This window comes from Nycticebus coucang, chromosome 6 (assembly GCF_027406575.1).
Source record: "Nycticebus coucang isolate mNycCou1 chromosome 6, mNycCou1.pri, whole genome shotgun sequence".
Classification (NCBI taxonomy): Eukaryota; Metazoa; Chordata; class Mammalia; order Primates; family Lorisidae; genus Nycticebus; species Nycticebus coucang.
Window position 1 is genome coordinate 54,384,286 of NC_069785.1, and position 26,477 is coordinate 54,410,762.

At 38.0% G+C, this 26,477-nt stretch overlaps 1 protein-coding gene across 4 annotated transcripts in view; it reads right to left on the minus strand.

Moving 5' to 3' along the window:
* MYO5A (myosin VA) overlaps positions 1-26,477 on the minus strand; it is a 210,103-nt gene that overhangs the window by 102,503 nt on the left and 81,123 nt on the right. For all 4 annotated transcript variants that reach the window (XM_053595125.1, XM_053595127.1, XM_053595126.1 and 1 more), the window contains exons 5-11: positions 24,679-24,835; positions 17,873-18,016; positions 15,234-15,315; positions 14,494-14,601; positions 11,943-12,049; positions 4,262-4,527; positions 2,951-3,032 (exon numbers count right to left, since the gene is read on the minus strand). In XM_053595125.1, the coding sequence (XP_053451100.1) occupies positions 2,951-3,032; positions 4,262-4,527; positions 11,943-12,049; positions 14,494-14,601; positions 15,234-15,315; positions 17,873-18,016; positions 24,679-24,835 (946 nt within the window). The remainder of the gene's footprint in view (positions 1-2,950; positions 3,033-4,261; positions 4,528-11,942; positions 12,050-14,493; positions 14,602-15,233; positions 15,316-17,872; positions 18,017-24,678; positions 24,836-26,477) is intronic.

Below are 26,477 nucleotides of genomic sequence, written 5' to 3' on the forward strand. Positions count from 1 at the left end.
TCTCATGTACCTGGAACATTTCTACTTTATACTACACAAATTGTAATACCATTCTTAGCTCATTTGCAGTGTTTACAGTCTAACCTGATATAATACACTTTCGTAGAAATGGGTCATCAATATGAATATTTATGTCATGCTAGTTTCATTAGAAAGCTAATTTCTTCTATTCTTTTGATTAACAAAAAGACAAATGAGCACCACATGACAGCAGGATGCCCCAACTAATGGTACCAAACTTAAAATTTCATGAATTTATATGCAGTCTCTACAGTGCACATAAATTATAAAAAATCAAGAAGCACTGCTCTTCACTTTAAATAGAGCTTCTTTCTGTTACCATCTCTACATCTAGTTGGGAAGTTCATGGGGTTTCAAAAATTTTGGATGCTCAATGGTCAAAGAATGTGAACATAAGATTCAATATGGCAGGAGATCCTTGGTCAATATAGCAGTGCTTCCAAGCACTAAACACGCCTATCACAGTGCTTCTCATTCCAACTCCCCCTACCTGCAGCCCCACACCAGGGGACAGCCCTATGCAGCCATGTTCTTTACTGGGAGACCTCCCATTCCTAGTAACAGCTTACTAAACCAGAGTGGGTATATGTGAGAGTACTCTATGGCTAGAGATCTCTGATGAAAAATGAACTGGGTTAATCAGATTCTCTCTCAGGTATACGAATTAGGAAACAAGGAAATAATTAGGCAATTAGCAGTGGGAGCTGAAGCTGAAAGAAGCTAAAAATGAATGGGAGCTAAGCAAATTAAGAGGATGGGAGGAGCATTCCAAACACTGCGGGGTTCACAGGAGTTTGAAGGGAGCGAGGAAGCAGAAACCTTCAGGTAGAAAAAACATCTACCAACTAGAAGGAAAAGATACGTCATCTGATACTAAGAGGAAGTGTAGCAGTTGTGCAGGAAAGCAAAGATGCAGTACGGGGGTAGGGAAGTGTATATGAAGACAGAAGGAGAAAGGTGGCTAGAGACAGGAAGCAGGAAAGAGAAGGAGAAACATGCGCGGAGGGATGAAGCCCCTGGGAAACAAACTAGCCGGTTCCTAAAGTGCCTGGTATTGCTTCCTCTGTTTCCAGTCACCTCATGCTGAGATATACTGGGAAAGCATGCAAGGCTGTGGCATTCAGAAAAGCCTCGAGAAATGATAATGCTCAGTTCAGTTTCTAATAGGTTCTTATTAATGTTCCTTACAAAGAGGAGAAAATTACTCCAGTCATATTATGGAAATAGCACTTAAGCCTAAGGTTTTAAGAGCACCTCTAAATTATTTCACTGTAATAAGCAGCTTAATTTGCTGAATAAAGATGGTTCTATTTTCTCAAAGTATATGCAATACTTTTAAAGAATCAAACAGTCTAAAAGGTTTTATAATGACAAGCAACAATCCCTTGTCCCATCTCTCTTCAACCCCAGTCTCACTCCCTAGAGACAACCATTTTTAATTCTCTTAGCTATTATTTCTGATATTTACCTACATACTTGTTTTTTTTGAGACAGAGTCTCCTTTTTGTGGCCCTAGGTAGAGGGCTATTGCATCACAGCTCACAGCAACCTCCAACTCTTGGGCTTAAGTGATTCCCTTGCCTCAGCCTCCCAAGTAGCTGGGACTACAGGCACCAGCCACAACACCCGGCTATTTTTTTTTTTTTTTTTTTTGCAGTTGTCACTGCTGTTTTAGCAGGCCAGGGCTGAGTTTGAACCCGACACCCTGGGTATATGGTGCTGGTGCCCTACTGACTGAGCCACAGATGCCGCCCAACCTACATACTTCTAAAGAATATACTTATACTTATCAGCTACCTCTTTTTTTACTTTTTCTTTTTTATCTTATTTATTCCATATACAATCATTTCCCAATACTTTCTGATTTCAATTTGAAATATTATCTACTGATTTTATGATAAGATAAATGAGGCTAAATTTAGACACACCACCTCCCGACTGCTCCTTTGTTATTTTCTCGATATTACCATGTTCACGTCCTTTTTTGGTTTTTACTAACTTTGAAACTTTGTCTTTAAATTTCTGTATTTTGTTCATCAACAACAGACCATGTCACTTGACCTCCTCCTTTCTAAGACGAACATGTTAAGGGTACCTTTCCTGTCCTATAGCTCTCTTCTCTTCCAGTCCTATAGGTGATTCATCTTTAATATCTTCTTCCATTAATACTAGTAAACCACTCCCAATTGCACTTAAAACTGTGCCTGGCACATGATGTGCACTTGACATACTCCAACTCATTTAATCCATAAAACTGTAAACAATAGGAACGATTTTTATCTCTTTTTCACAGATGAGGAACCAAAGACCTTGAGAAGTCAGTTAACTTGCCCCAGGTTCCCCGGAAACCAGTGCAGAATAGGACTCTAATCCAGGCAGTTCACCTCTAGAGTCTGTGTCCTTTATTATTACAATATGCTGCCCATCATTTTTAAGCACCAACAAATCTTTCATCATGATAATTCTCTAAGATATTCAATATTATTACTTCACAAAAGTCACTCTCCAAGTATTCCCATTGCCTTTGTCTCAGTGGCTGTCTCAGACTATTGAAAAGGGACTATGTAAAGTTCTGATTTTTAGATACAGCAAATAAGAGTTAAGGTAGTAAAAACTCTACAGAATAATAAACTGAAGGATATCCCTCGGCTCAATATTTCATACTCCCTACGCTACTACCTAACACATTTACTGCTTTTCTCTATTTACCTAAAATTTTCATAATTATCAGACAATAATCCAAGGATGACTTTGAATTCCACTTAGATCATAAACCATTTTGCTAATATTACATCATTTATTAATCATCAGTTCCTTGGCAAGTTAACTTTTCTAAACCCCATATGATAATTATCACTCACAACTTTATTTCAAGACCAGAAATTTAAGAAAATATAGCAGAATAATATTCAAGGAAGAAAATTCTTACCATATTGAATTGTTGCTGCAGTTTTTCATTTGCATAATTTATGCAAAACTGTTCAAAACTGTTTATCTCAAATGTTTCAAATCTGTGATAGCAAAAAATAATATGGGAAGGGAAGAAAAGGAATAAACAACTTTCTAAAAATATTCAACATGTATGTACACATTAGGAAGAAAGAAATGGGAAATTCCCCAACATTGTGAAACTTCCTTTCCACATAAGCAAAGACAAAGGTTTGTTTTTTTTTTTTTAATTTTTAAATTTGTTATTTTTATAGATTTAGGGTGTACAAGTGCAGTTTTGTTACATGGATATATTTTGTAGTAATGAAGTCCAGGCTTTTTGTGTGACCATTACCCTAATAGTATATATAGCACCCATTAGGTAATTTCTCATCCCACATCCCTTGCCCCGGAACCTCCCAAGTCTCCAATGCATAATATTCGCTCTTTACATCCATATGTGTACATTACTTAGCTCCTACTTGTAAGTGACAACATGAGGTATTAGACTTTCTATTTCTGAATTATTTCACTTCAGATAAACAGCCTCCAGATTAAACTGGAGGTTTAAAGCCTCCATATTAAACTGTTGCTGCAAGGGCCATGACTTCACTCTTTGTTATGGCTGAGTAGTATTCCATGGTGTGTACATATACCACATTTTCTTCATCCTCATCTACTGATGGACACTTCGGTTGATTCCACAGAAGATAAAGGTTTACAAATCAGTAACATGGATTATGCGCCCAGCAGATGAGCATCAACCAAGCACAGAGAGGTTTTTTTTAAAGGCCTGGGATTCAGAAATGTTCAACACTATGAGTTCTGGGAGGCTCATCCAATCCCAATGGGGATAACAGAATTATGATGAAGCCACATACATAGACGGGAAACAGAAATAGAGCTCTCATAGGCTCTTCTGAATAACTGAACTAGAAAATGAAAAAACAGGTACCAAACAAGCACAAATGGCAAGAAAGGTTTCACTGGTTAAAGAAAGGTACCCAGAGAAGGCAAACTGGCAAATTAAATTACATATTTAGAAATTCAGTGATAATTTACCACAAGAGTCTGAAAACCAATTAATTCCACTCACTAGCTTTGTAAATTAGCTCTAGATGTGAAATAATTTTTTTAGTTGAATTTAAAGCAATGTGGAATTGTATCATCATTAAATTACTCTTGAATTGTCACAGGTAGGGTTTCCCTTCTCTTTACCAGTAGGAGACAGAATCCAATACCCACTTAAAGTTACTAGATAAATTCTAGAAAAAAATGCTCTCTTGCAGACCAGTGGGCCAAACATACTTACCCATAAATGTCCAGTACACCAATAAAAGAGTGCTGTCTGACAGCAGAGTGGAGAGCCTGATTGACATGATCTACAATCCAGTTAAAGAGCTTGGCATAGATGTGCTTGGCCAAAGCATCGCGGGCATTCGTGGCCTGCAACTTGGAGATGGGCTTGATGTATGTTTCTGTGGTAGTAGCCAGCTTCCGATGGCACAGCCAGTGACACATCTCCTCATAGTCCACACCCATGAGGTCGCAAAAGATGATGAGCGGTTCATGCTTAGGCTGTCAAAAGAGAATGGGTTATTTCCTGTGTCCTGTAACAAATAAATCAAATCAGAATTGCCTGGAAAATGTTAACAAAGAACTAACAAATAAAACTCGGTGATTTCTTTATTATAACAAACACTAAGATCACTCAAAGTGAATTATAATAATTCACATTCATCTATCAAACTAGCATCTGGGTGGCATTTTGTAATCTCTTCTAGGACTCATTTAAAAATGACCTCTTCCAGGCAGGGTGCGATAGCTCACACCTATAATCCCAGCACTTGGGAGGCCAAGGCAGGTGGATTGCCTGAGCTCACAGGTTCGAGACCAGCCTGAACCAGAGTGAGACCTCGTCTCTAAAAATAGCTGGGCGTTGTGGTGGGTGCCTATAGTCCCAGCTACTCGGGAGGCTGAGGCAAGAGAATTGCTTGAGCCCAGGAATTTGAGTTTTCTGTGAGCTATGACACCATGGTACTCTACCAAGGAGATAAAGTGAGACTCTGTCTCCCAAAAAAAGAGAGAAAAAAACAAAAAATAACCTCTTCCTTTGACTGTTCATAGTAATCTTTGTATTTCTCTTAGGGAGCCTTCAATCAGTCAGTCAATCAGAAAATCAGTTAGCTAGTCAACAAACATTCACTGAATACTGATCACTATGGTTGGTCTTTATCCTTAGAGTAGTGGGAGGCCATTAAAGGGTGTTTAGGGGTTTTAAACTTGATAGTTATTTGTGTGACTTCTTATATTAGAATAAGCTTCAGGACTTACATATCCCTGTAACTCTTAGAATGTCTCTCATGAGCCTTGCATGAGTAGGTGTTCAATAAATACTTGTTTAATTCAATCCATGTTAGTTTTATTTTTCAACATCTTCACTCACATGTATCTACTGAATCTGATAACATTCCTGGGGAATAAGCAGGGTAAACACTGTCATCTCTAACTGATAAATGAGTAAACAGAATCCAAAAGAAAAAAGGACTTGTTACAAATCACGTGGTGAAATGATGTCAGGGTTGCCATGAGAATCTGGTCTCCTGACACTCTCATCCCTGATCCTTCTCATTCAAACAATTCTTCCTTCTTTCATCCACCTTCCTCCCAAGTAATCACTTCAGATACAAATCAGCACCACCGTTAACATCCTGGCTCAATTTCCTTAAGTAAGCAACCACATACATACATTTTAAATATCATAAACATAAAGTAGATACACATGTATGAATGATTTGACCTTATTTTTAGAAGTAGGGCAGCACTCTGTAAACATACTCGATTATTGTTGTCATATTATTCTGTTAAATCAAGATTGTTAACCACTTGATCTAAATTTTCTATAACTTTATTTTTGGACTTCTTCACCTATCAATAATTAAGAAAAGTTAATAGTTTCCCACTATGATAGTAGATTTGTCTATTTCTTCCTATAGTTTCTGTTGGTTTTTGTTTATATAGTTTGAGGCATACAAGTTTAGACTGTTACATCTTCCTGGTGAACAAAGTATTCATCATTACAAAGTGACTGTTTTCTCCTACTATTACTTTTGACCTCAAAATCTACTTTGTTCAGTATCAATATAGCTCTGCCAGTTTTGCTCTAGCTAGTATGGTTTGTATTTTCTAAACCTTCCATTTTCAAACATTCTGTACCTTCATGTTTTAAGAATCCTTCTTTCAAAAGTACATACCTGGCTTGGTGCTCATAGCACATGGGTTACAGCACTGGCCTCATGCACCAAGGCTGGCGGGTTCAAATCCAGTCTGGGCCAGCTAACCAACAATGACAACTGCAACAAAAAAATAGCTGGGTGTTGTGGTGGGTGCCTGTAGTCCCAGCTACTTTGGAGGCTGAGGCAAGACAATTGCTGAAGCCCAAGAGTTTGAGGTTGTGAGCTGTGACACCACAGCACTCTACTGAGGGTAACATAGTGAGACTCTTAAAAAAAAAAGTACATGCCTCAATTTTTTAACCAGTCTAACAATCCATGTCCTTTAATCAGAGACTTCAATCCATTTTTAATTATGTACCTTTTGTGTTTTTCTTTGTCTCACCTTTTACAAGTTTCTTTTTCTACCCCTTTCTTGACCCATTAGGACTTTTCTCAGCTCACTTTCCTTTCTATTAGTTTGAAAGGTTCACTTTCTGTTACTATTTTATAATAGAAGCATTAACTTACATAATTAACAGTGTAATTAAGTAACACTAAGTTTGAATACCCCATCCCAACCTATAAGCTTTATTATCTAATACTTTAGTTCTATCTTTCTTGGGGGAGAAAGGGAGAGTTGGCAATTCACTTTTTTTTTCTTATTTTGAACTAATTTAAACTAACAGAAAAGTGGAACAAATAGTACAAAAATTCCCTAAATTTATTTTCCCTCAAATTCCCTAAATATTTGCTTTTCTCATTTTCTTTCACTTTTTGGGGGAGACAGAGTCTCACTTTGCTGCCTCGGTAGGGTACCCCAGCCTCATAGCTCACAGCAATCTCAAACTCTTGGGCTCAAGTGATTCTCTTGCCTTAGCCTTCAGAGTAGGTGGGACTATAAGCGCCTGCCACGACGTCCAGCTATTTTTAGAGACGGGGGTCTCGCTCTTGCTCAAACTGGTCTTGAACCCATGAGCTCAGGCAATCCACCCTCCTCAGCCTCCCAGAATGCTAGGATTACAGGTGTGAGCCATCATGCTCAGCCCTATTTTCCTTCACTCTTATAAACACATATACACACATATTATTTTTTCAGACCCTTTTAACAATAAATTGCTAACACAATGCCCTTTGCCCTAAATATTTTGGTATACATTTCCCCAAAATCAAGGGCATTGTATTACATAACTATAATATAATGAACAAAACAAATTTGCATATAATAACCTGCATATCTAATTCAATTTTTTCCAACTGGCCTACTAATATCCTCTATGGAAAAAGAAAAAAAATTTATGGTCCAATGATTGCAAGAGGGACTTTACCTAACAATTGCAATCAGTGTAACCTGGCTTATTGTACCCTAAATGAATCCCCAACAATAAAAAAAAAAAATTATGGTCCAGGAAAAAAATCCAGGACCATTGCATTGAATTTAGTTATCATGTCTTATGTGTCTCCCTTAATGTGAACAGTTCATTCCTTTTTGTCTTTCATGACCTGGACATTTTTGAAGAATCCCTCGATTTGGATCTCTATGCTATTGCCTCATGAGTAGATTTGGGTTATGTATTTGATGTTGTATTCTCCTTGGTGCACCATATCAGAAGTTATGGGATAATGATTGCTCTGTTTACTGGCACTATCAGTTGTGATCACTGGGTTAAGGGAATGTCTGCCAGGTTTTTCTACGACAAAGAGAACTACCTTTCCAAGTAATTAACATGTGCCTTGTGGGGAATGCTACCTTTTTCCAGCCCCGTAAACTATTCATTAATATATAATATTTTTAAGAGATGGAGTCTCATTCTATAGCCCAGGCTGGAGTATAGTGGCATAGCGGTAGTTCACTGCAGTCTTGAACTCCTGAGCTTAAGAGATCCTTCTCCCTCAGTCTCCGTAGTAGCTGGAAGTACAGGTACATGTTACCACACCTGGCTAATTTTTCTGTCTTTAGAGATGGGGTCTTACTGTGTTGCCCAGGCTAGTCTTGAACCCTGGCCCAAAGCAATCCTCCCACCTCAACCTCCTGAGTCTCTGAGATTACAGGTGTGAGCCACCATGCCCAGTACTATTCATTATTATAATTATTATTATTTTGATTAATCAAATTTTATCTACATTTGGTCACATTTTACTATTTTCCTATTTTATCATTTCTTCTTACATCTTAGATCTTCTATCTCAGATCATTTTCTTGTTGCCCAAACTATATTCTTTAATATTTACTTTAGTGAGGGCCTATTGGTAACAGATTCTCACAAGTTTCTGTTTGAAAAATGATTCTATTTTTCCCTCATTCCAGACAATAAAATATTTTAAATGGGTATACAAATCTAAATAAATAGTTTCTACTCTAAGCACATTGAAGATCTTATCCCACGATTTTGTGGCCCTACTTTTGCAGTTAAGAAGAAGTAAGCTGGCTCAGCGTCTGTAGCTCAGAGGCTAGGGCACCAGCCACATACGCCAGAGTTGGCAGGTTCAAACCCAGCCCAGGCTTGCCAAACAACAATGACAACTACAAGCAAAAAATAGCCAGGCAATGTGGCGGGCGCCTGTAGTCCCAGCTACTTGGGAGTCTGAGGCAAAAGAATCACTTAAGCCCAAGAGTTTGAGGTTGCTATGAACTGTGATGCCACAGCACTCTACCAAAGGTGACATAGTGAGACTCTGCCTAAAAAAAAAAAAAAAAAAGAATGAAAGAAAGAAATGAGCTGTCAGATTAATTGGTATTTCTTCAAGGGCAATCTATCTTACCTCTGTTTTAAGATTTTCTCTCTGTTTTTGGTATCCTTATGATGTGCTTAGAAGTGGATTTCTTTTTTTTTTTTTTGGATTTCTTTTTATTTATCCTAACTGGGAAGTTTTGAACTTTCTAAATCCATGGTTTAGTCATTTTCACAAGTTCTAAAGTTTCTTAGCAATTATCTCTGTGAATACTATGTCTGCTACATTCTCTCCCTTCTCTCTTTTGAGAATTCTCATTAGATTAAAATAAGAATTTAGTACCCTGGCCAGATGTGGTGGCTCAGGCCTAATACCAGCACTTTGGGAGGCTGAGGTGGGCAGATCCCCTGAGCTCACGAATTTGAGACCAGCCTGACCTGGAGCAAGATCCCATCTCTAAAAACAGCCAGGCACTGTGGTGCCTGTAGTCCCAGCTACTTGGGAGGCTGAGGCAAGAAAACTGCATGAACCCAAAAGTTTGAGATTGCTGTGAGCTGTGACGCCAGAGCATTCTGCCGGGGGTGACAAAGTGAGATTCTGTCTCAAAAAAAAAAAAAAAAAAAAAATTAGTACTCTACCCTTCATCCTTCTTAACTATTGTTTGGTCCTATCTTGCATTTTAGATAATTTCTTCATGTCTATCTTCGAGCTCATCTGTTTTCTTTTTAATTGGGTCAAATCTGCTGTTAACTTCTTTTAGCATTCTTTGTTATCTGTTCTTTGCCCTAGTTACTTCATTTTATTTAATTGTGGGACTTGTGATTTGATTGTGAGCTAATATTTCTTTTTTTTTTAATTTCAAAGTATTAAGGAAGTACAAATGCTTTTGATACAGGGATACCTTGTATAATGCTTAAGTATGTGCTTTTGGAGTACCCATCACCAGAATAATGTTCACTGTATCTGATAGGTATGTTTTTACCATTCACTCCTTCCCTTCCTTCCCCCTTCTTGATTTCCAATGTCCTTTACATCTCTTTGTGCCCATGTGTGCCCATCACTTAGTGGTAAGCCAATGTTTCTTGTAACTTTTCCTACTGAATCCTAGAATGAAGGTGGATCCTCCAAAATAGTTTTACATTTGCCTCTGTCAGGTATCTAAGGTACTACCAGCCCAGGATCAATTTAAACTTAATTTTCTATATGTAGCTTTTGGGGGCCTTCTAGAAATTATGAAATCAGGCTAGGACTATGTGTGAGGGCAGGTTTATTGTTACAAATTTTTTTAGGGAACACTTAGCACCAAGTGTGGGTCAGATTAATTTTTCTTTATATTCTTAGAATGAGTGGTGAGCAAATTTATTTTTCTCCTCCCTAGACCCTGCATGGGTCTCTTTTGTGGTCCCCTGCTTATAGCCCTGTGCTTTGTTGTTATCTTCTGCACTGAGCTTTGAAACCAAAGCTCAAAGTAATTAGGTCCAGCAAACGTCCTCAAGGTGGGGCAGAACTATCAAAAAGAGATGTCTTACCAGTAACACTGAAAGCTCATTTAATCTCCACCTACCCCAAATAGTGAAATTATAGTACTTATAGTTACCATCAAATCAAGGAAGTGTTGATTAGGAAAAAAACAAACACAGAATTCTAAGGGGAACTGGATAGAAGTAACTTCTGGACAAGTCTAATAAGAAGTTATTTTCCTCCAAGAAAATAACTCTTAGACATCTCAAATAGAAAACAGTACACTGATATTTTAGGGCAGACCCATGGTGAAATGATATATTTTTAACATTAATGATGACTTTCCTAATCAGGATAATCCTGACATTTGGAGAAAGTTCACATGGGCAAAGATGATGGTACAGAAATCAATCAGTTTATTTTTAAAAAATCCAGACTATACACTAATGTTCAGACTAGCATTATTCTTAACAGTCAAAAGGTAATACAACTCAAATATCCATCAACCAATCAATGAATAAACAAAATGTGATATCTCCATATAATGGACTGTTATTCACACATAAAAAGGAATAAAGTACTATAGGAGTAGATTCTTTTCTTATAGGAGTATATAATCTGTTGTTACGAAAGTGGACACAGATCCAAAAAAGGTGACCAAAAATAAGCTGAATAAAAACCATCTAAATTAAACACTTAAGAATATTAAAATAAATATTAGCACTCCATCCACAGGACCTCAAATCCTAGTGGGTAAAGGCAAGCAAGTGAGACCTTTGTAGAACAGCTTGGTTTGAGCTACTATAAGGGAAAGCAAAAGAGGGGATGTGCGTCTAAGAAGAGATGTTATATGTCAGAAGTGCATTAAGAGCTGGCCAGGGAAGAAGAGAAATCAAGCTACCCTCAAAAGAGAATCTGTGCTCAGGCAGGAGAGAGTGGCAGCTTAAAATGGAAATGAGTAGACTGTGGAGTATGAGAAGTGGTGAGAGAGAAACTGAATAGGAAATCAGGGGGTGATCATGATGGACCTCCCACGTCCGTCTTGCCAAGTAAGGTATTGGGCCTGTTCTCAAAGGTGTTGGAGAGTCCTGAAGGATTTAAGCAGGGACACGGTATGTTTCCTTATAGCTCCATCGTCTATGAGTTTCTGATCTTGGAGGGCAGTGTTTTGCAGCTTTTTTAAATCTCAGGGCACACACTTGAACCTGTAGTTAAATTTCTGCGACACACTTACAGTATGTTGATCAAAAAAATAAAATAAAATAAAAAGAGAATATACTTACTGTGCTTTTAACTCATTTCAAAAATAATTTAATTAATGACCTTTAAAAATTTTTGAAGCACAACTAAGACCCTCTCATGACACACCAGTGTCCAGAGGCACACCAGCCAAAAATTTTTGTCATAGGGCCATTTACATCACAAATAATTTCATATATACATCTCTCTCTCTCTCACATACACACACAATCACTGTGTACCAAGGATTAAAATTCTTATTTCTTTATTCTCAGTTCAAGATTTTCCTTTAGATAATTATCTCTCTGATAACATTAATAGAGAGACAAACTATATCACTATTATACGGCATCTATAAAACTAAAACACAACTTAATTGCCATCCCACTAAGCTTGTTCTGAACTTACAGGTATTGTGCAGCTATCTGAATCTCGAGATGTAAATCCGACATTGCCTAAGTGAAGAATGCCAGCAAGTATTCGGAAAATTCCCATTTGATAAGATTCACTAATTCCTGAAACAATAAATTAAATGCATAAGTGATTAATTCCAGAAAAGTAACTAAAAAATTATAGCAGATAATTTAAGGCTATCATTAAATCTTCAATATTGCCAGATGTTAGGCACATTATGATGTGTCACAGCTAACAACAATACTTTCAACTTTTTGATATTAACACACTAGGTAGTCATGGGTAATAGCATGGCTGTTGAGTGTGAACAGTCTGTGCTTGACACCTGCCTCTGCTACTGACTTACCATCTCATATGGTCAGGTAATGTCACCCTTTTATGTATGCTTCCATTTTCTCATCTGAGATATGAGAATAATAGAGAATATTTCAAAGGATATTTGCAAAGGTTAAATGAGATAATGTACATAACATACCTAATACACTATGTGACACAAGGTGAGTGTTAAATTATCATTGTTGTCACACACTGGACTTAAGTATTTTATTAATATTACTACAATTTCTCTCTACTCCAAATGCAAGGTTGTTTTAAGTCAGCTCCTTCTTGTAACTACAGACCAAATATATAAGTCAAAGATACCCAAGATCAGCAGTGTTCAGGCTGGTACTGTGCCCCAGCCTGATGAGTAAGTATCCAAGCACAGAGTTACAGCACTGGAGCAGGACCTGAAGGATAAGGCAGGATGAGAAGGCAGGACAGCCTTTGCCCTTTATCATACCTGGCTTCAGCTTTTAATAAGGTAAGAATTTCTAGGAGGTGACTTTTTTTTTTTTTCTTTTTGCAGTTTTTGGCCAGGGCTGGGTTTGAACCCACCACCTGCAGCATATGGGGCCAGCACCCTACTCCTTTGAGCCACAGGCACTGCCCTAAGGTAAGAATTTCTAAATACTAGATATAATTATATAGAAATAGAAGCAGTAAAATTATTTCCAAATATGTTACCTTACACAGCATAACTGAGAGTTGGCCTCATAATGAAAGTTTTTGTCATCTCCTGCACTGTGGTTTTTCAAATTCACAATATTCTATTTCTAGATTTAGCCCTAAAAGTAATGCAGTGTTTTTCAAATTTTAATATGCATATGAATCACCAATACATCTTGTTAAAATGCAGATTCAGATTCAGTAGGTCTGAGAAATAGTTTGAATATTGTGCATTTCCAGCAAGACCCACAGGGGTCCTGATCCACATCAGGATTAGCAATGCTTTTAAATTAAGTTGCCTGAGGGTAGTCCTCAAAATATCAACAGGTGATTTTAAAGTTATTTACATTCTGAGGTATTAAAAAATAACTTGCCTTTAAAAGTTGTAGACTACAGTTCTTTAGATTAATTTATTCACATGTAGACCCAGTATTTTTAAATCCCAGAAACAAGATAGTAACTAACATCTGAGCTGTTTTAACTAAATGTAATACAATGTGCCGTTACCATGCCAACTTAGGTAGCTACATTTCCCAACTACAAAAATACCTGCCAAACAAAACAAAAAAACAAAACCCAAACCTACAAAATGTGAACTTGTAGAGGAACGCATTTCATTTAGCTTAAAATTGAGACTTTGTAAAACTTTAAGAGTCACAGGCTCGGTGCCTGTGACTCAAGTGGCTAAGGCGCCAGCCACATACACCTGAGCTGGCAGTTTTGAATCCAGCCCAGCTGCCAAACAACAATGACGGCTGCAACCAAAAAAATAGCCAGGCATTGTGGCAGGCACCTGTAGTCCCAGCTACTTGGGAGGCGGAGGCAGAGGCAGGAGAATCGCTTGAACCCAGGAATTGGAGGCTGTTGTGAGCTGTGATGCTACGGCACTCTACCCAGGGGGACAGCTTGAGGTTCTGTCTCAAAAAAAAAAAAGTTTAAGAGTTATAGTTAGAGTGGGGCCTGTGGCTCATGGGGTAGGGTGCTGGCCCATATACCGAGAGCGGTGAGTTCAAACCTGGCTCCAGCCAGCTCAAACAGCAGTCTCAACTGAAGCAAAAAATAGCCACTGTTGTGGCAGGCGCCTGTAATCCCAGCTACTCGGGAGGCTGAGGCAAGAGAATTGCTTAAGTCCCAAAGAGTTGAAGGTTGCTGTGAGCTGTAACAACACAGCACTCTACCGAGGATGACAAAATAAGACTCTGTCTCAAAAAAAAAGTTAACAGTTAGTCCTACCTCCCCTGATGGCTCAAGTATGGTTGTGAAACAGCTTTACTGAAGGCTATTTGCACACTTTCACTCATTTTAAGTGGGCAATTCAGTGATTTTTTAGTAAACTTACAAAGTTGTGCAACTAATACTACGATTTAATTTTAGAACAGTTTTATCACTCCAAAAGGACACTTCATGCACATTTGCTGTCTAAATGTGTTTTGTATGGAATGTTAAATCTCCCACCAGTACTTACCACTTAATACAAAGACAAGCCAATATTCTAAACAAAGGTTGCTAGAGTCTAAAAGCTGCTCCTCACATGAGCTTAAGAATAAATTTACATTACCCAGCAAAGTGCAGGCCTGCCTGGTATGTGCCATCTCCTTTGCATCATCCACTCCTTCAATCACAGGACTGCCTCCTTGCTTCGTGTAATGAAAGTTATCTGCATTTACTGCAATGAAGAAAAGTACAATTTTTTGGCCTATGAAAAAGGATTGACTTCTTTTATGTACACTGTGAATTAGAAGTGTGATAACACAGCTGAGTGTATAGGGTCTGGAGTTTGACAGGCTGTGTTTTCAGTTACATTTTAATAGAAAACTTTAAGTAATGGAGTGAAATGTCCACAGTTTATTTATCTTAATTAGTGAAATAAATAAACCTTTACCAAAGGTTTTATTCTAATACACATGCTAAAATAATTTCTTCAACACTTTATTCCCTTCATCAGAAACCCTTACAGGCCTCCATCACATAAATGCGTTTTTTTTTTCTTTTACTCAAGGCAAATTACAAACATACACTAAAGTAGAGAGACTAATATTCATCACCCTGAATACTCATCTTAAACAAGATCTTAAACACTCATCTTAAATCATTTCAGGGCCAATTCTGTTCCATTTACACAGCTATGAACTCCTTCTCTACTGCTCCATGGTTTATTTTGCAGCCAACTACAGACTTTTTACATTTTATACACAAATATTTCTGTATGAGATAAGCTCCTTTTAACAAGTATGTTTAGGAACTCAGAAATTAACAGAAAACAATACCAGCATAATACATCTAATGTTACATTCATACCTAATCGCAGCATTTTAAATTCAGGTAACTTTGCTGAGGCACAAAGCTGATAGAAGATGTGATAGTTTCTCTCCTCTTCTGCCTTTGAAATGATAAGAGTTTTTAATTATAACATTTTAATTTAAAACTCAGAAAATTCTATCATAAAAGAAAATTTTAATATTTAATTTTCCTGGGGAAATAAATTGTTCTTTCCTAAATTTCCTAATACTTATGATTATTAAACCTTATGATTTGTAGTTTATATGTGTCGGTACGTACATATTGATCATTCTCAGCATAGAATACCTGACAACAAAGCTTTTTGAACTAGAAAACAACTTCATATACAGCCACAGTCATATCAGTGCTTCTGGAGAAAGCTATTAATAAAATCTTTTCTTTGTTTTTTGCAATACTCAATACTCTTTTCTAATGATACTTCTTAAGTTCTTGGTTTTCCTAACACTTTAAAAAGAATAACCCCACTTTTATCATATTTTAGACTGGACTATCTACTGTGGTTGTTTGTAAGAAATCTATAAATACAACTACATCTTCCATATCATTTTAGTTATATATTTTAAAATCAATAACTATTTATAAAATATAAAATAAATTATGTACAACTCCTATTTCTTGAGAGTCTTTTCATATCAATGGCATTTTAGTATTGTTAATACAAAATCAAATCATAATATTCTATCATCATTTCCTTGAATTTGGCTATATATTCAGTTGGCTAAGAACAATTTTAATTAAGGCCAAGGTCAGGTATGATGCCCAAAAGGGATTGATGTCTGGACAAGAAAATCTATTACAGGGACAGTGTTGTACTCATTTGCCACCTGAAGAAAGACTTAGACTCCACTTTAGGTATAAATCAGATGGTGATTTATTGCACCTGCGCAAGGGATCGCTGCTGGGAAAGCAAACAGCCCCAAAGTGAGGAGCAGGTTGACTTTTATACCATTTTTGTTGCCATGCAAGCAAGCAAAAACAAAAGCAGAATGTGACAGTTAGCTGGGGCAGAGTTTCAGTCAGGGGGCTATAGTGGCGACTGCGTGGCGTACAACGTGGTGGTTGGCATGGGGACAAACTTAGGAGACTTAGTAGCTTGGGAAACTCTGTTTAGGTAAGTTTTCCTCCGTTGTTTAGCTATTGCTAGGGGGTTGGGGTAAGTTTTCCACCATTGTTTAGCTATTGCTAGGGGGTTGGGCGAACTGAGAGAACTTCCCTGTTCTATTCTGAAACTTGTTTTTGAAATTAACCAGGGGGAACATGCGGGGGACTAAGGCTGAAACAGGCTGAGACAAACCTGGGTCTTTTAGGGGGCTGCTCTTTATCACAGACAGAAGACATTGATCACATCTTGATTAAGTAAGAGATCAAGTGGCTCAGCATATAGAGACTTGAAAAGCAGGAGGGCCTGCAGAAGTGCTTTGGTCATCTTTCCACATGAAGAACAATAGTAAGCATAACAATATGCTTTTTTCTGACTGCCTGATTCATGATGACCTACCAAACAACCTCAATATTCTATAATCCTGGGGACTGGAAACGGCTAGAATTACTTCAACATCTTTTAACAAGACAATATGGACTAGGCCTTCCCATTTTGTATTAAGCACTACTAGCCTGTTCAGAGAAGGACCAAGGACTATTTTTCTTATTCACTTACCTATCAATCAAATCTCTATTATTTGAATTCAATCTTCTATTACATCTACCTATGTCTCATCCATTCTTTCTTTGGGCTACTAAACTAGATGTTTTTTTAAAAAATCTATAAAAATATCCATGTGTGTAGCAATATTGTTCTGTGTGTACACAGATATTAGAACAGTGGACTCTTGCTTTACTATATGAAACAAGTATATTTCAAAGCCATGACAGACTTGGGCAAGGGAAACTGCAGACACTGCTGCCTGACAGTGCAGGGTGTTTGAACCTCAATGCAGTGGGCCTACTAAAACCCCAGATCTCAGAGCATGAGTCATGCAGTGGTCACTAGGGGCTCTAAACTTGGAGCTTTTCACTGAAATATGTAGTTTTTCTACCTGTAAATATGTAAGTATACAACCTGTCAATGTTGTAAATATATAGTATTTCCGACTTTCAGATCAAAAAAGACTAAGAGTGTTTGTGTAAATGCAAATCTTGCACAGATGTGACTGAGTATGTTTTATGATCGAAATGCATAACTAGGTTATAATGATTTTTAATCCTCACTATCTTGTCTAAACAGTAACATAATCTAAGGAAAGAGGACAAGGATAATTTCTTTTTCTTGAACTGAGTTCAAATTATAACTCAATGAAAGCATAGGCCAATACCTTCCCTATAATTTGGAAATATGTGATGAGAAACCAAACTAAACTCATAGCATCTCTTCTTAACTAAGCTTTTTAACAAGCATCTGCAAGAAAGAGTCAAAACCATTAAACCTAAGAGTGCTCGGTCCCAAAGACTATTAGTCCCAAGAGTGTAACCAGCATTATAATAGGCATTATTTTACATGCTTCAGACCAACTGTGGTTCATAGTAATATTGCCATAAGATGCTTAGAGTATCTGGAAAGAAAACATGCACCAGCAAGTATGGCTCTGCAATTAAACAGCAATTTAACACAAGTATGGACATGTACATGCCCAGCTTACCTGGAACACCACTCTGGATTTCTCTAAAAGGTAAGTTCTCATATTGGCACCAATGATTCGATACCTCTTATCAAAGCCAATCTCAATATACTTCCCAAAACGGCTGCTATTATCATTCCTGGTTGTTTTAGCATTTCCAATTGACTAAGAAGCAAGACAGAGAAAAAAGATTTTAGAAATACAATTCATATAGAACATTTACAGAGTTTGTTCCAGGAAAGAAAGGACAAGGTAGAACACAACTCCATAAAATTAATTCTTTTAGCCAGGAATGGTAGCTCATGTCTGTAATCTTAGCACTTTGGGAGGCTATGGCAGGAGGGCAGGAGGATCACTTGAGGCCAAAAGTTCAACACCAGCCTGCGTGACAGAAGAAGACTATGTCTCTAAGAAAGAACAACCACTACAACAAAACTGATTCTGATTATTTTAAGAACAGGCACAGGTATATGCTTTTCCCACTGCACAACCACACAGATATATACTAACAGTTCTTATTTGTCTTGTTATTTATTTATTTTTGAGACAGAGTCTCACTTTGTTATCCTTGGTAGAGTGTGGTGTCACAGCTCACAGCAACCTCTAACTCTTGGGCTCAGCCTCCCAAGTATCTGGGACTGCAGGCGCCCCCCACAATGCCCAGCTATTTTTAGAGGCGGGGTCTTATTCTGGCTCAGGCTGGTCTGGAATCTGTGAGCTCAGGCAATCAACCCGCCTTGTCCTCCCAGAATGCTAGGAATGCAGGCGTGAGCTACCATGCCTGGCCTTAATTTGCCTTGTTATTATTACAAAAAAAGATTATCAGAAACAGCAAACCTAAGCCCAGAGGTCAGAAGATTTTCATATACAATTTGGGGTATCCAAACATACTCCTCACGTCAGCAAAGAAAGAGAAGGATAGGGTTAGGAACTGCCATGGCACGGTCTTTTTAGTTAACCATCAAAGTTTCTATTTCTTGAAAAATTTCATTGAGGCAAGAGAATTGCTTGAGCCCAAGAGTTAGAGGCTGCTATGAGCTATGATGCCACAGCACTCTACCAAGGGCAACAAAGTAAGACTCTGTCTCCAAAAAAAAAAAGGTATTTTCAGAAATCAGAGTAAACAAAATTTGGTTTTAGATTTTAAGAGGCTGGGGTTTTTTTGTGGTTTTTGGCCAGGGCTGGGTTTGAACCCGCCACCTCCGGCATATGGGACCAGCGCCCTACTCCTTGAGCCACAGGCGCCGCCCTGGTTTTAGATTTTAATAGCTGTATCCAACTTGTAAAACATCTGCTACAGAATACAGAGAATGTAACTTGCTGCTACATTTTTTATATAACCTTGAAAATTCAAATGGCATATCTTCTCTCTGATTTAGGTAACATGCTTTAGGGCAAAGCAAAAACAAAATGGTATAGTTAGAAAAGCAATTGTTTAATGCATAGTGTTAAATAAGCTAATTTCATGTAAGATTAACATTTTACGTTTTGCAAAGCCTATGTATCAAAATCGCAGCAGAGAGAAAGATGTGAAAATATTCTGGAATTGTAAAAGCGCAAATCATATATAAGTGATGAAAACAGTAGTAACACAACCATAAAAGTCAACACATTAGATTCTCCGATCAATCAAAGTAAAGGTACTTTCACTTTCTGAAATAGAGGGCAGATATCACCCTATATTGTTTTAGTAATGAAGACTGCTATATTTTAGATTGTTTTATTATTATTATTATTATTATTTTGAGACAAAATCTCACTATGTCACACTGGGTAGAGTGCCATGGCATCACAGCTCACAGCAACTTCCAACTCCTGGGCTTAAGCAATTCTCTTGCCTCAGCCTCCCAAGTAGCTGGGACTACAGGCGGCCACCACAACACCCAGCTATTTTTTGTTGCAGTTGTCATTGTTGTTGCAGTCATTGTTATTGCAGTTGTCATTGCTGGCTGGCTGGGTTCGAACCCACTAGCCTGTGTGGGGCTGGTGCCGTAACCACTGTACTACGGGCACTGAGCCTAGATTAATATTTTAAATGCTTTTCTAAGAGTACCTGCCCAGCAAAATTAAAGAAAGATCTAATGCAACCTGAGATAAAATAGACATGTACTCAGCTACTGCCATTTTTTTTTTTTTTTTTTTTTTTGAGACAGAGTCTCACTCTGTGCCCTGAGTAGGGTGCAGTGGTGTTTTAGCTCACAGTAACTTCCTCAAAATCTTGGGATCAAGTGATCCCCTTGCCTCAGCCTCCTGAATAGCTGGGACTACAGACCCCTGCCACTATGCCTCGTCAGTTTTTCTATATTTAGTAGTAGAGAAAGTGTCTCACTTTTGCTCAGGCTGGTCCCCAACTCCTGAGCTCAGACATTTCAGCTGCCTTGGCCTCCCAGAATGCTAACATTATAGCCATGAGCCACCATCCCCAGCTTACCCTTCCTGATATCATAAAACAACATAGGTCTCTTTACATTCTATTTTTGTTCAGAAACCTTTGTTTAATTATAAAATATAAATTTTTCTCTTAACACAATGTATTCTGTTAAAGAGTAGATGAAAGGTTTTTTTTGAGAAGAGTCTCACTTAGTAGCCCTCAGTAGAGTGCTGTGGCATCATAGCTCACAGCAACGTCAGACTCTTGGGCTCAGGTGTTTCTCTTGTCTTAGCCTCCCAAGTAGCTAGGACTATAGGTACCTGCCACAATGCCTTGCTATTTTTTAGAGATGAGGCCTTGCTCTGGCTCAGGCTGGTCTCAAACTTGTGAGCTCAGGCAATCCACCCACCTTGGCCTCTTGCCTGGCCCTAAGCACTTTTCTTCCAACAACTAAGCAAGCTGAAGGAGAGTGGTCTACAGCTTCTCCTCTTTCCCTAAATCCTTCCTACTTCCCATATGTCATCTCTCCCCCATCTACCCAGACTGGGAGCCAGAGTGGCCAACTTGCCAAAACAATAGTACATACTGTTAGAAGAGGCAGTAAGTAGACGAGGGTTGAAGCAGACACTTTTGTCTTTGAGAAAAATGTATTTAACATAGACAAAGAATAGTAGAAGAAACAAGTGAAATAAAAGTCTGATGACCTAGATGACCAGACCCTATTACCAATTTGCCATCCTTTATTTAATCTCTTTGAGGAGCAATAACATCCTCAACTGTAAACCGACTAGGATGGATGAGTGCCGGGAGCCAAAACATATCACAAAAATGCCCCTTGCTATCTTGATTTTATGAGCAAACTATTCTCAGGAATTCAACCGTAAACAGCAACGGTACTTTCCCCTTGCATATCTCCTCAAAAATGCACCCCCCGCCTTAGTGTCCTTCTCCTAGTAATTTTCCAGAAACTAGCCCCCTCCCCGCCCTGTTAGGAATAGCCCTTAGTTACTTCCTCGTTTGAATGCTTATAAGTCCAGCTGAAAAATAAACTCTTCGGAGCTTGATCAGACTCTTGACTTGCTCTCATTCTTTCGTGTCTCTTGTCCCCTCATTCGACTGACCCCTTTGTTTCCCAGGTCCCCGTTGAATTCCCCGCGGGCTGGGGCAGATGAGCTCTAGGGTCTTTTTAAAAAATAAAATTATATGATTCTCAGCTATGAACCTGTAGGGAGAGAAGGTGCTATATATAAACAGCAGCTTTTGTCCATTCCCCTAATCACTCCCTTTGCCCTATAAGTACTGTATTCACAGCAGATTCCTCAGTTGAATGAATTGAATCTACTATTTTCATTTTAATCAGCAAGAAATTGCTAAAGTAAAGAAGAAAATGTTTAATCTTGATTTTACTATGTTAATGAAATGTTACATGAGTTACTTTTCTTTACTAAATGGAGATGAAAATCTTCAATGATGATTACTAAAGATGAGCCTTCCCTGCTCCCATCTTACAATGAAAATTTCCAGGAAAAAAATAGTATGTGATAAAACAGAGCAAAATGAATCATTTCTCTCCACATCATCAATAGTGTGCAAAAGAAGCCTATCCTGAGGATGAGGAGCTTCCTTTCTAAAGGAGAATGTACAAATCCCCTTAAGGGGATCACGGGCTGTGATGTTAACCATGTAGAATGCTCATTATTCAGTAAGGAGTTTCAGTAGATTACTAGAGACTCAGCTATCCTTTTCAGTTTCTTTTTTTCTTTCTTTCTTCTCCAGTCTTGCTCTGTCAGCCCAACACTGACTAGAGTGCAGTGGCATCATCATGGCTCACTGTAACCTCTAACTCCTGGGCTCAAGCGATTCTCTTGCCTTAGCCTCCTGAGTAGCGGGGACTATAGGTGTGTGCCACCATGCCTGGCTAATTTGTTGTTTTTTTTTTTTTTGTAGAAACAGATCTCACTTTTGCTCACACTGGCCTCAAACTCCTGAGATCAGGCAATCTTTTACTTTGGCCTCCCAGAGCACTAGGATTACAGGCATGAGTCACTATGCCCAGCCCCAGACATCCTTTTCTTGACATCACAGTAAAGGGCTCTAATTATAGATACACATCTTGAAGAAGCTATAAATTTCTATGCTATATACTCAGTATCTTATTTATGTTTTCTTCTAGTAATTATAAACCCTTTGTCACTGTTCCTTAGCTCTATATGCCATTTTAGTCTTTCATATTGAGATGTTCTCTTTTGCAGTTGATGAAAATTAGTTCTCTGGTTCTTTATCAAATTTTTCTTAATCCAAATTCCTATAGATAAACAATAATATGGAAGGAAGTAGCTAAGCCTAACTGATCCTTTTCTCCTTTTTTTATCCCAGCAAATAAGACATATTCCTTATAACTACATATTAAAAGTTGTATCTGTAGCTTCTATGGTTTGGATATGATTTGGCCCCACCAAAACTCATCTTGAAATTTGATCCCTAGTGTGGCAGTGTTGGGAGGTGGGGGCTAGTGAGAAGAATTTGGACCATAGTGGGTGGATCCCTCATGAATGCCTTGGTGCAGTTCTCCTGCAGCCAATGAGTTCTTTTCTTTAAAAATTACCCAGTATTTTGTTACAGCAAAATACAAAACAGACTAAGACAGTGGCCATTCCAAATTTCTGGTATCATTCCTACTAACACAACTTAAGTTGTGTTGTAGAGAAACCAACAAAGCTGTTTTTTGAAAGAGGTCCTAACATAGTTCATTCAACTTTTTAAAAATTCCAGATCATTCCAGACTTAAGTGATCCTCAAAAATTCATATGTTAGTATTAGATGGTATGAGCCTAGAAGAAATGAGATTCCCTAACATCATCACAATCAGGATTTTAGGATATTCTAACGTTAGAAACTAGAATAATAGGAATGGTTGCCAAATACCAAGAATCTATTGTGCTGACCAAAACCAGTCAGAATGGTGGTAGGAAGCAAAGAAATTCTGTTGTTTTCTGACCCCAAAGAAAAACAGGCTCCATAGATTCTATTTCCCCAATATTAACACCAGTGGCATTCACCACTTTATCTGCAGCTTAAATTCTTTTTTTTTTTTGTCCGGGGCTGGGTTTGAACCCGCCACCTCTGGCATATGGGACCGGCGCCCTACTCCTTGAGCCACAGGCACCGCCCATGCAGCTTAAATTCTTTCAAAATCTTAGTATTTGTTTAAAATCTTCACTACCCTCTTTTGGCACAAACATCTGTTTCTCCCTGTCCATGCTATTTCAGAAAACTTTTCCAGTTTTCTTTCTATAGCACGCCCAGCACAGGAATCCTCTCAACTTCTTCATCATTTCTTGTCTTTCGATCCCCAGAAAAGAAATACTGCTGCTCTAGAGCACAGCCCTATAGACAAGGGATCACAGCATTCTACTTTGAAGTGTCACACACAGCACTGCAAACCAGGCACAATTACCTCTAGTCAGATTATTGCAAAAACCACTTGTACCACAGGTGCACCAGGCCAGTATTAACTCCATCTGTGTTTGGGTGACAAATAAGACTTCACTAAGGAAAAAGACAGGAATAAAAAATGCTGATTTGAATTTCTAACAAAAAAGGTTTCTGCATGCCCAAGCTAATTTTTCTCCATTTAATAAACTTGTTTTTCTCTATTTAATAGGTCTTCTTACAAAACTATAACTTTCTTAAACTTGTATTAATAGTGCTCTAGCTATAAATCTTAAAATACTCAAATTCTCATATAACAAGTCCCATTTTCTTTGGCACAGGCATTTCTACTTTGTATATCTATTTGACTTTCAAAAGCATATCCTTTCATAGTTTTCTCCCTCTCAAAAACTTACATTACTGAATTTCTTTTACTAACCTATAACTGTGAACATACTTGACAGAACAGCAAAAAGTTTACGAGATCATAGCTTAAATTAAGCTCAAATCTGGAAAAAAATACAAATTTTTAGCTGAACAGGTTAGACTAATTAAAGAAAATAAAATGTGGGTGAAGGAACAATGAAACTCACTCGTGCTTGAGCATAATGAATCCTATGTTTTGGAAGGAGCATGAATAAAGAACTCAAGACTGGAGGGAAATGAGTAACTTGTACTTCTGGTTCAAGGAACAATAGATATGACTCTATTAACCAGGAGAAAGAAACTTTAGAAAATGAAGTGCTGCACCCTGTTATGTGGAGGCAACAATTTAACTGACAGATTAGAAATTCAGAATTATGTAGTAAAGCAGATTCCTCTATAGCGGAGCTTTACTCAGAATGTCTACCTACTGAATCTTCACTTTTCCTCCATTTCTTACCAATGTGTAAAAAAATATATTCCTAATTTTAGGAGCTGGCAAACCCAGGGCTTGCTGACATGTGCCGTATCAATCAATTTTTTGGGCATGTTTCTTAACAAGAGAATATAGTTAGAAAGCCGAGGCTGCTTGCTGTCTTACCTCCATGATGGGGTTGGAGGCCAAGACCTTTTCCTCAACATTGGCCTCACTGGCGGAACCACTTACAGTTGCAAAGTATCGCATGGCATACTTAGCTGAGACTGTTTTTCCTGCCCCAGACTCTCCACTTACGATGATGGACTGATTTCTTTCATCTCTGTAAAACAAGGAAAAGTAACTGCCAGTAACTACCACTTCAGAATGTGATTAACATTATTTCCTCCCGGTCCTCAATGGCGAGACGTGAGTTTCTACTAGCTCATACATGCAACAACATGGAAAGAAACATAGAGTGATATTTCTGAAGAATACCTATTTGTAAACTAAGAATGAACAGAGTGCATCACATCTAAGGATGAGTCTTCCATAGAGGGTCTTTAAATTTTTTGTGTGTACACATCTCATACATACTATTTCATTCCTAGAGAATTACTTTGATATCTTACAGTACTGTTATCAACCACCTCAGAAGAGAAAGAAGATATTCTCTGGAGTCACAGCAAAGGAATTCTGAATAAAATTCTATTTAATTAAAATTATAAACTATTTACAATACTTCAAATTTTCTCCTTGGGTAACAATCCAGAAAGTGGTATCTTCCACAAACTCCAGGTCCTACTAAAATCCTCATCACCACAAAAAAAACAGTACATCTGCTGGCTGGTTTCATTCAAACACAAGCGAAATGAGCCAGGATCTGTATTCTCACGAAGTTGATGGGCGCTGTAGTTTCAGTGTCCCCTCCAAAACTTACGTTGAATTTAATTGTGAGTGTGATAGGATTGGGAGCTGGCTTGGTGCCCATCGCACAGTGGCTATGGCACTGGCCACATGCACTGAGAGTGGCAGGCTTGAACCCGGTCCAGGCCACCTAAACAACAATGACAACTAAAACAACAAAAAAATACCCAGGTGTTGCGGCAGGCGCCGGTAGTCCCAGCTACTTGGGAAGCTGAGGCAAGAGAATTGCTTAAGCTCAAGAGAGTTTGAGGTTGCTGTGAGCTGTGATGCCACGGCACTCTACCAAGGGCAAAAGAGTGAGACTATGTCTCAAAAAAAAAAAAAATATATATATATATAGATATAGATATATATTCTCTGGTTTATTACAGTCATATTGAATACTATACTTACCTTCCAAGACCATCACCTTAACCTATGTAAACTTAAGCAGCAGCATACTTTCAATTATATCCAAGTCATTAACAAGGAAAGTTAAGTAATGCTGGAACAAGTTAATACACCCATCCATGTTGATATTAACTCTGATAACCATCCACTGGGTATTGCCATGTACCTGATAAAGTGTATGAGTACCTAGGTCTAAATTTTTAGCTTATAAGTAAAATGTTCATGTGAAACAAAATCCAGAGTTTTACTATTTTTCAGGCAAATAATCTAATTATTTCTCCCTTTATCTGATCCCTTGTTAAAAAGGGAAAATAATTAAGGTAGTAAAATAAGGGTGGCGCCTGTGGCTCAAGGAGTAGGGCACCGGTCCCATATGCTGGAGGTGGCAGGTTCAAACCCAGCCCCGGCCAAAAACCACAAAAAAAAAAAAAAGGTAGTAAAATAAAATGCTTTCTTCCAAAGCTGTGTGTTTACTGTGGTGACTTAAAGGTGTGGCATCACAGAGATGCTCATCCCTCTCTCTCATTACAGAGATGCTAAGTGTCTATAAGTCACTCCTGAAAATCAAGCTGTTCTACTCTGTCTCTCCATAATTTCTACCTTTAATTAGTCTCAAGAAGAAAATACTTAAACTCTAAATTTGACAATAGACAATGAGTTAACAACTA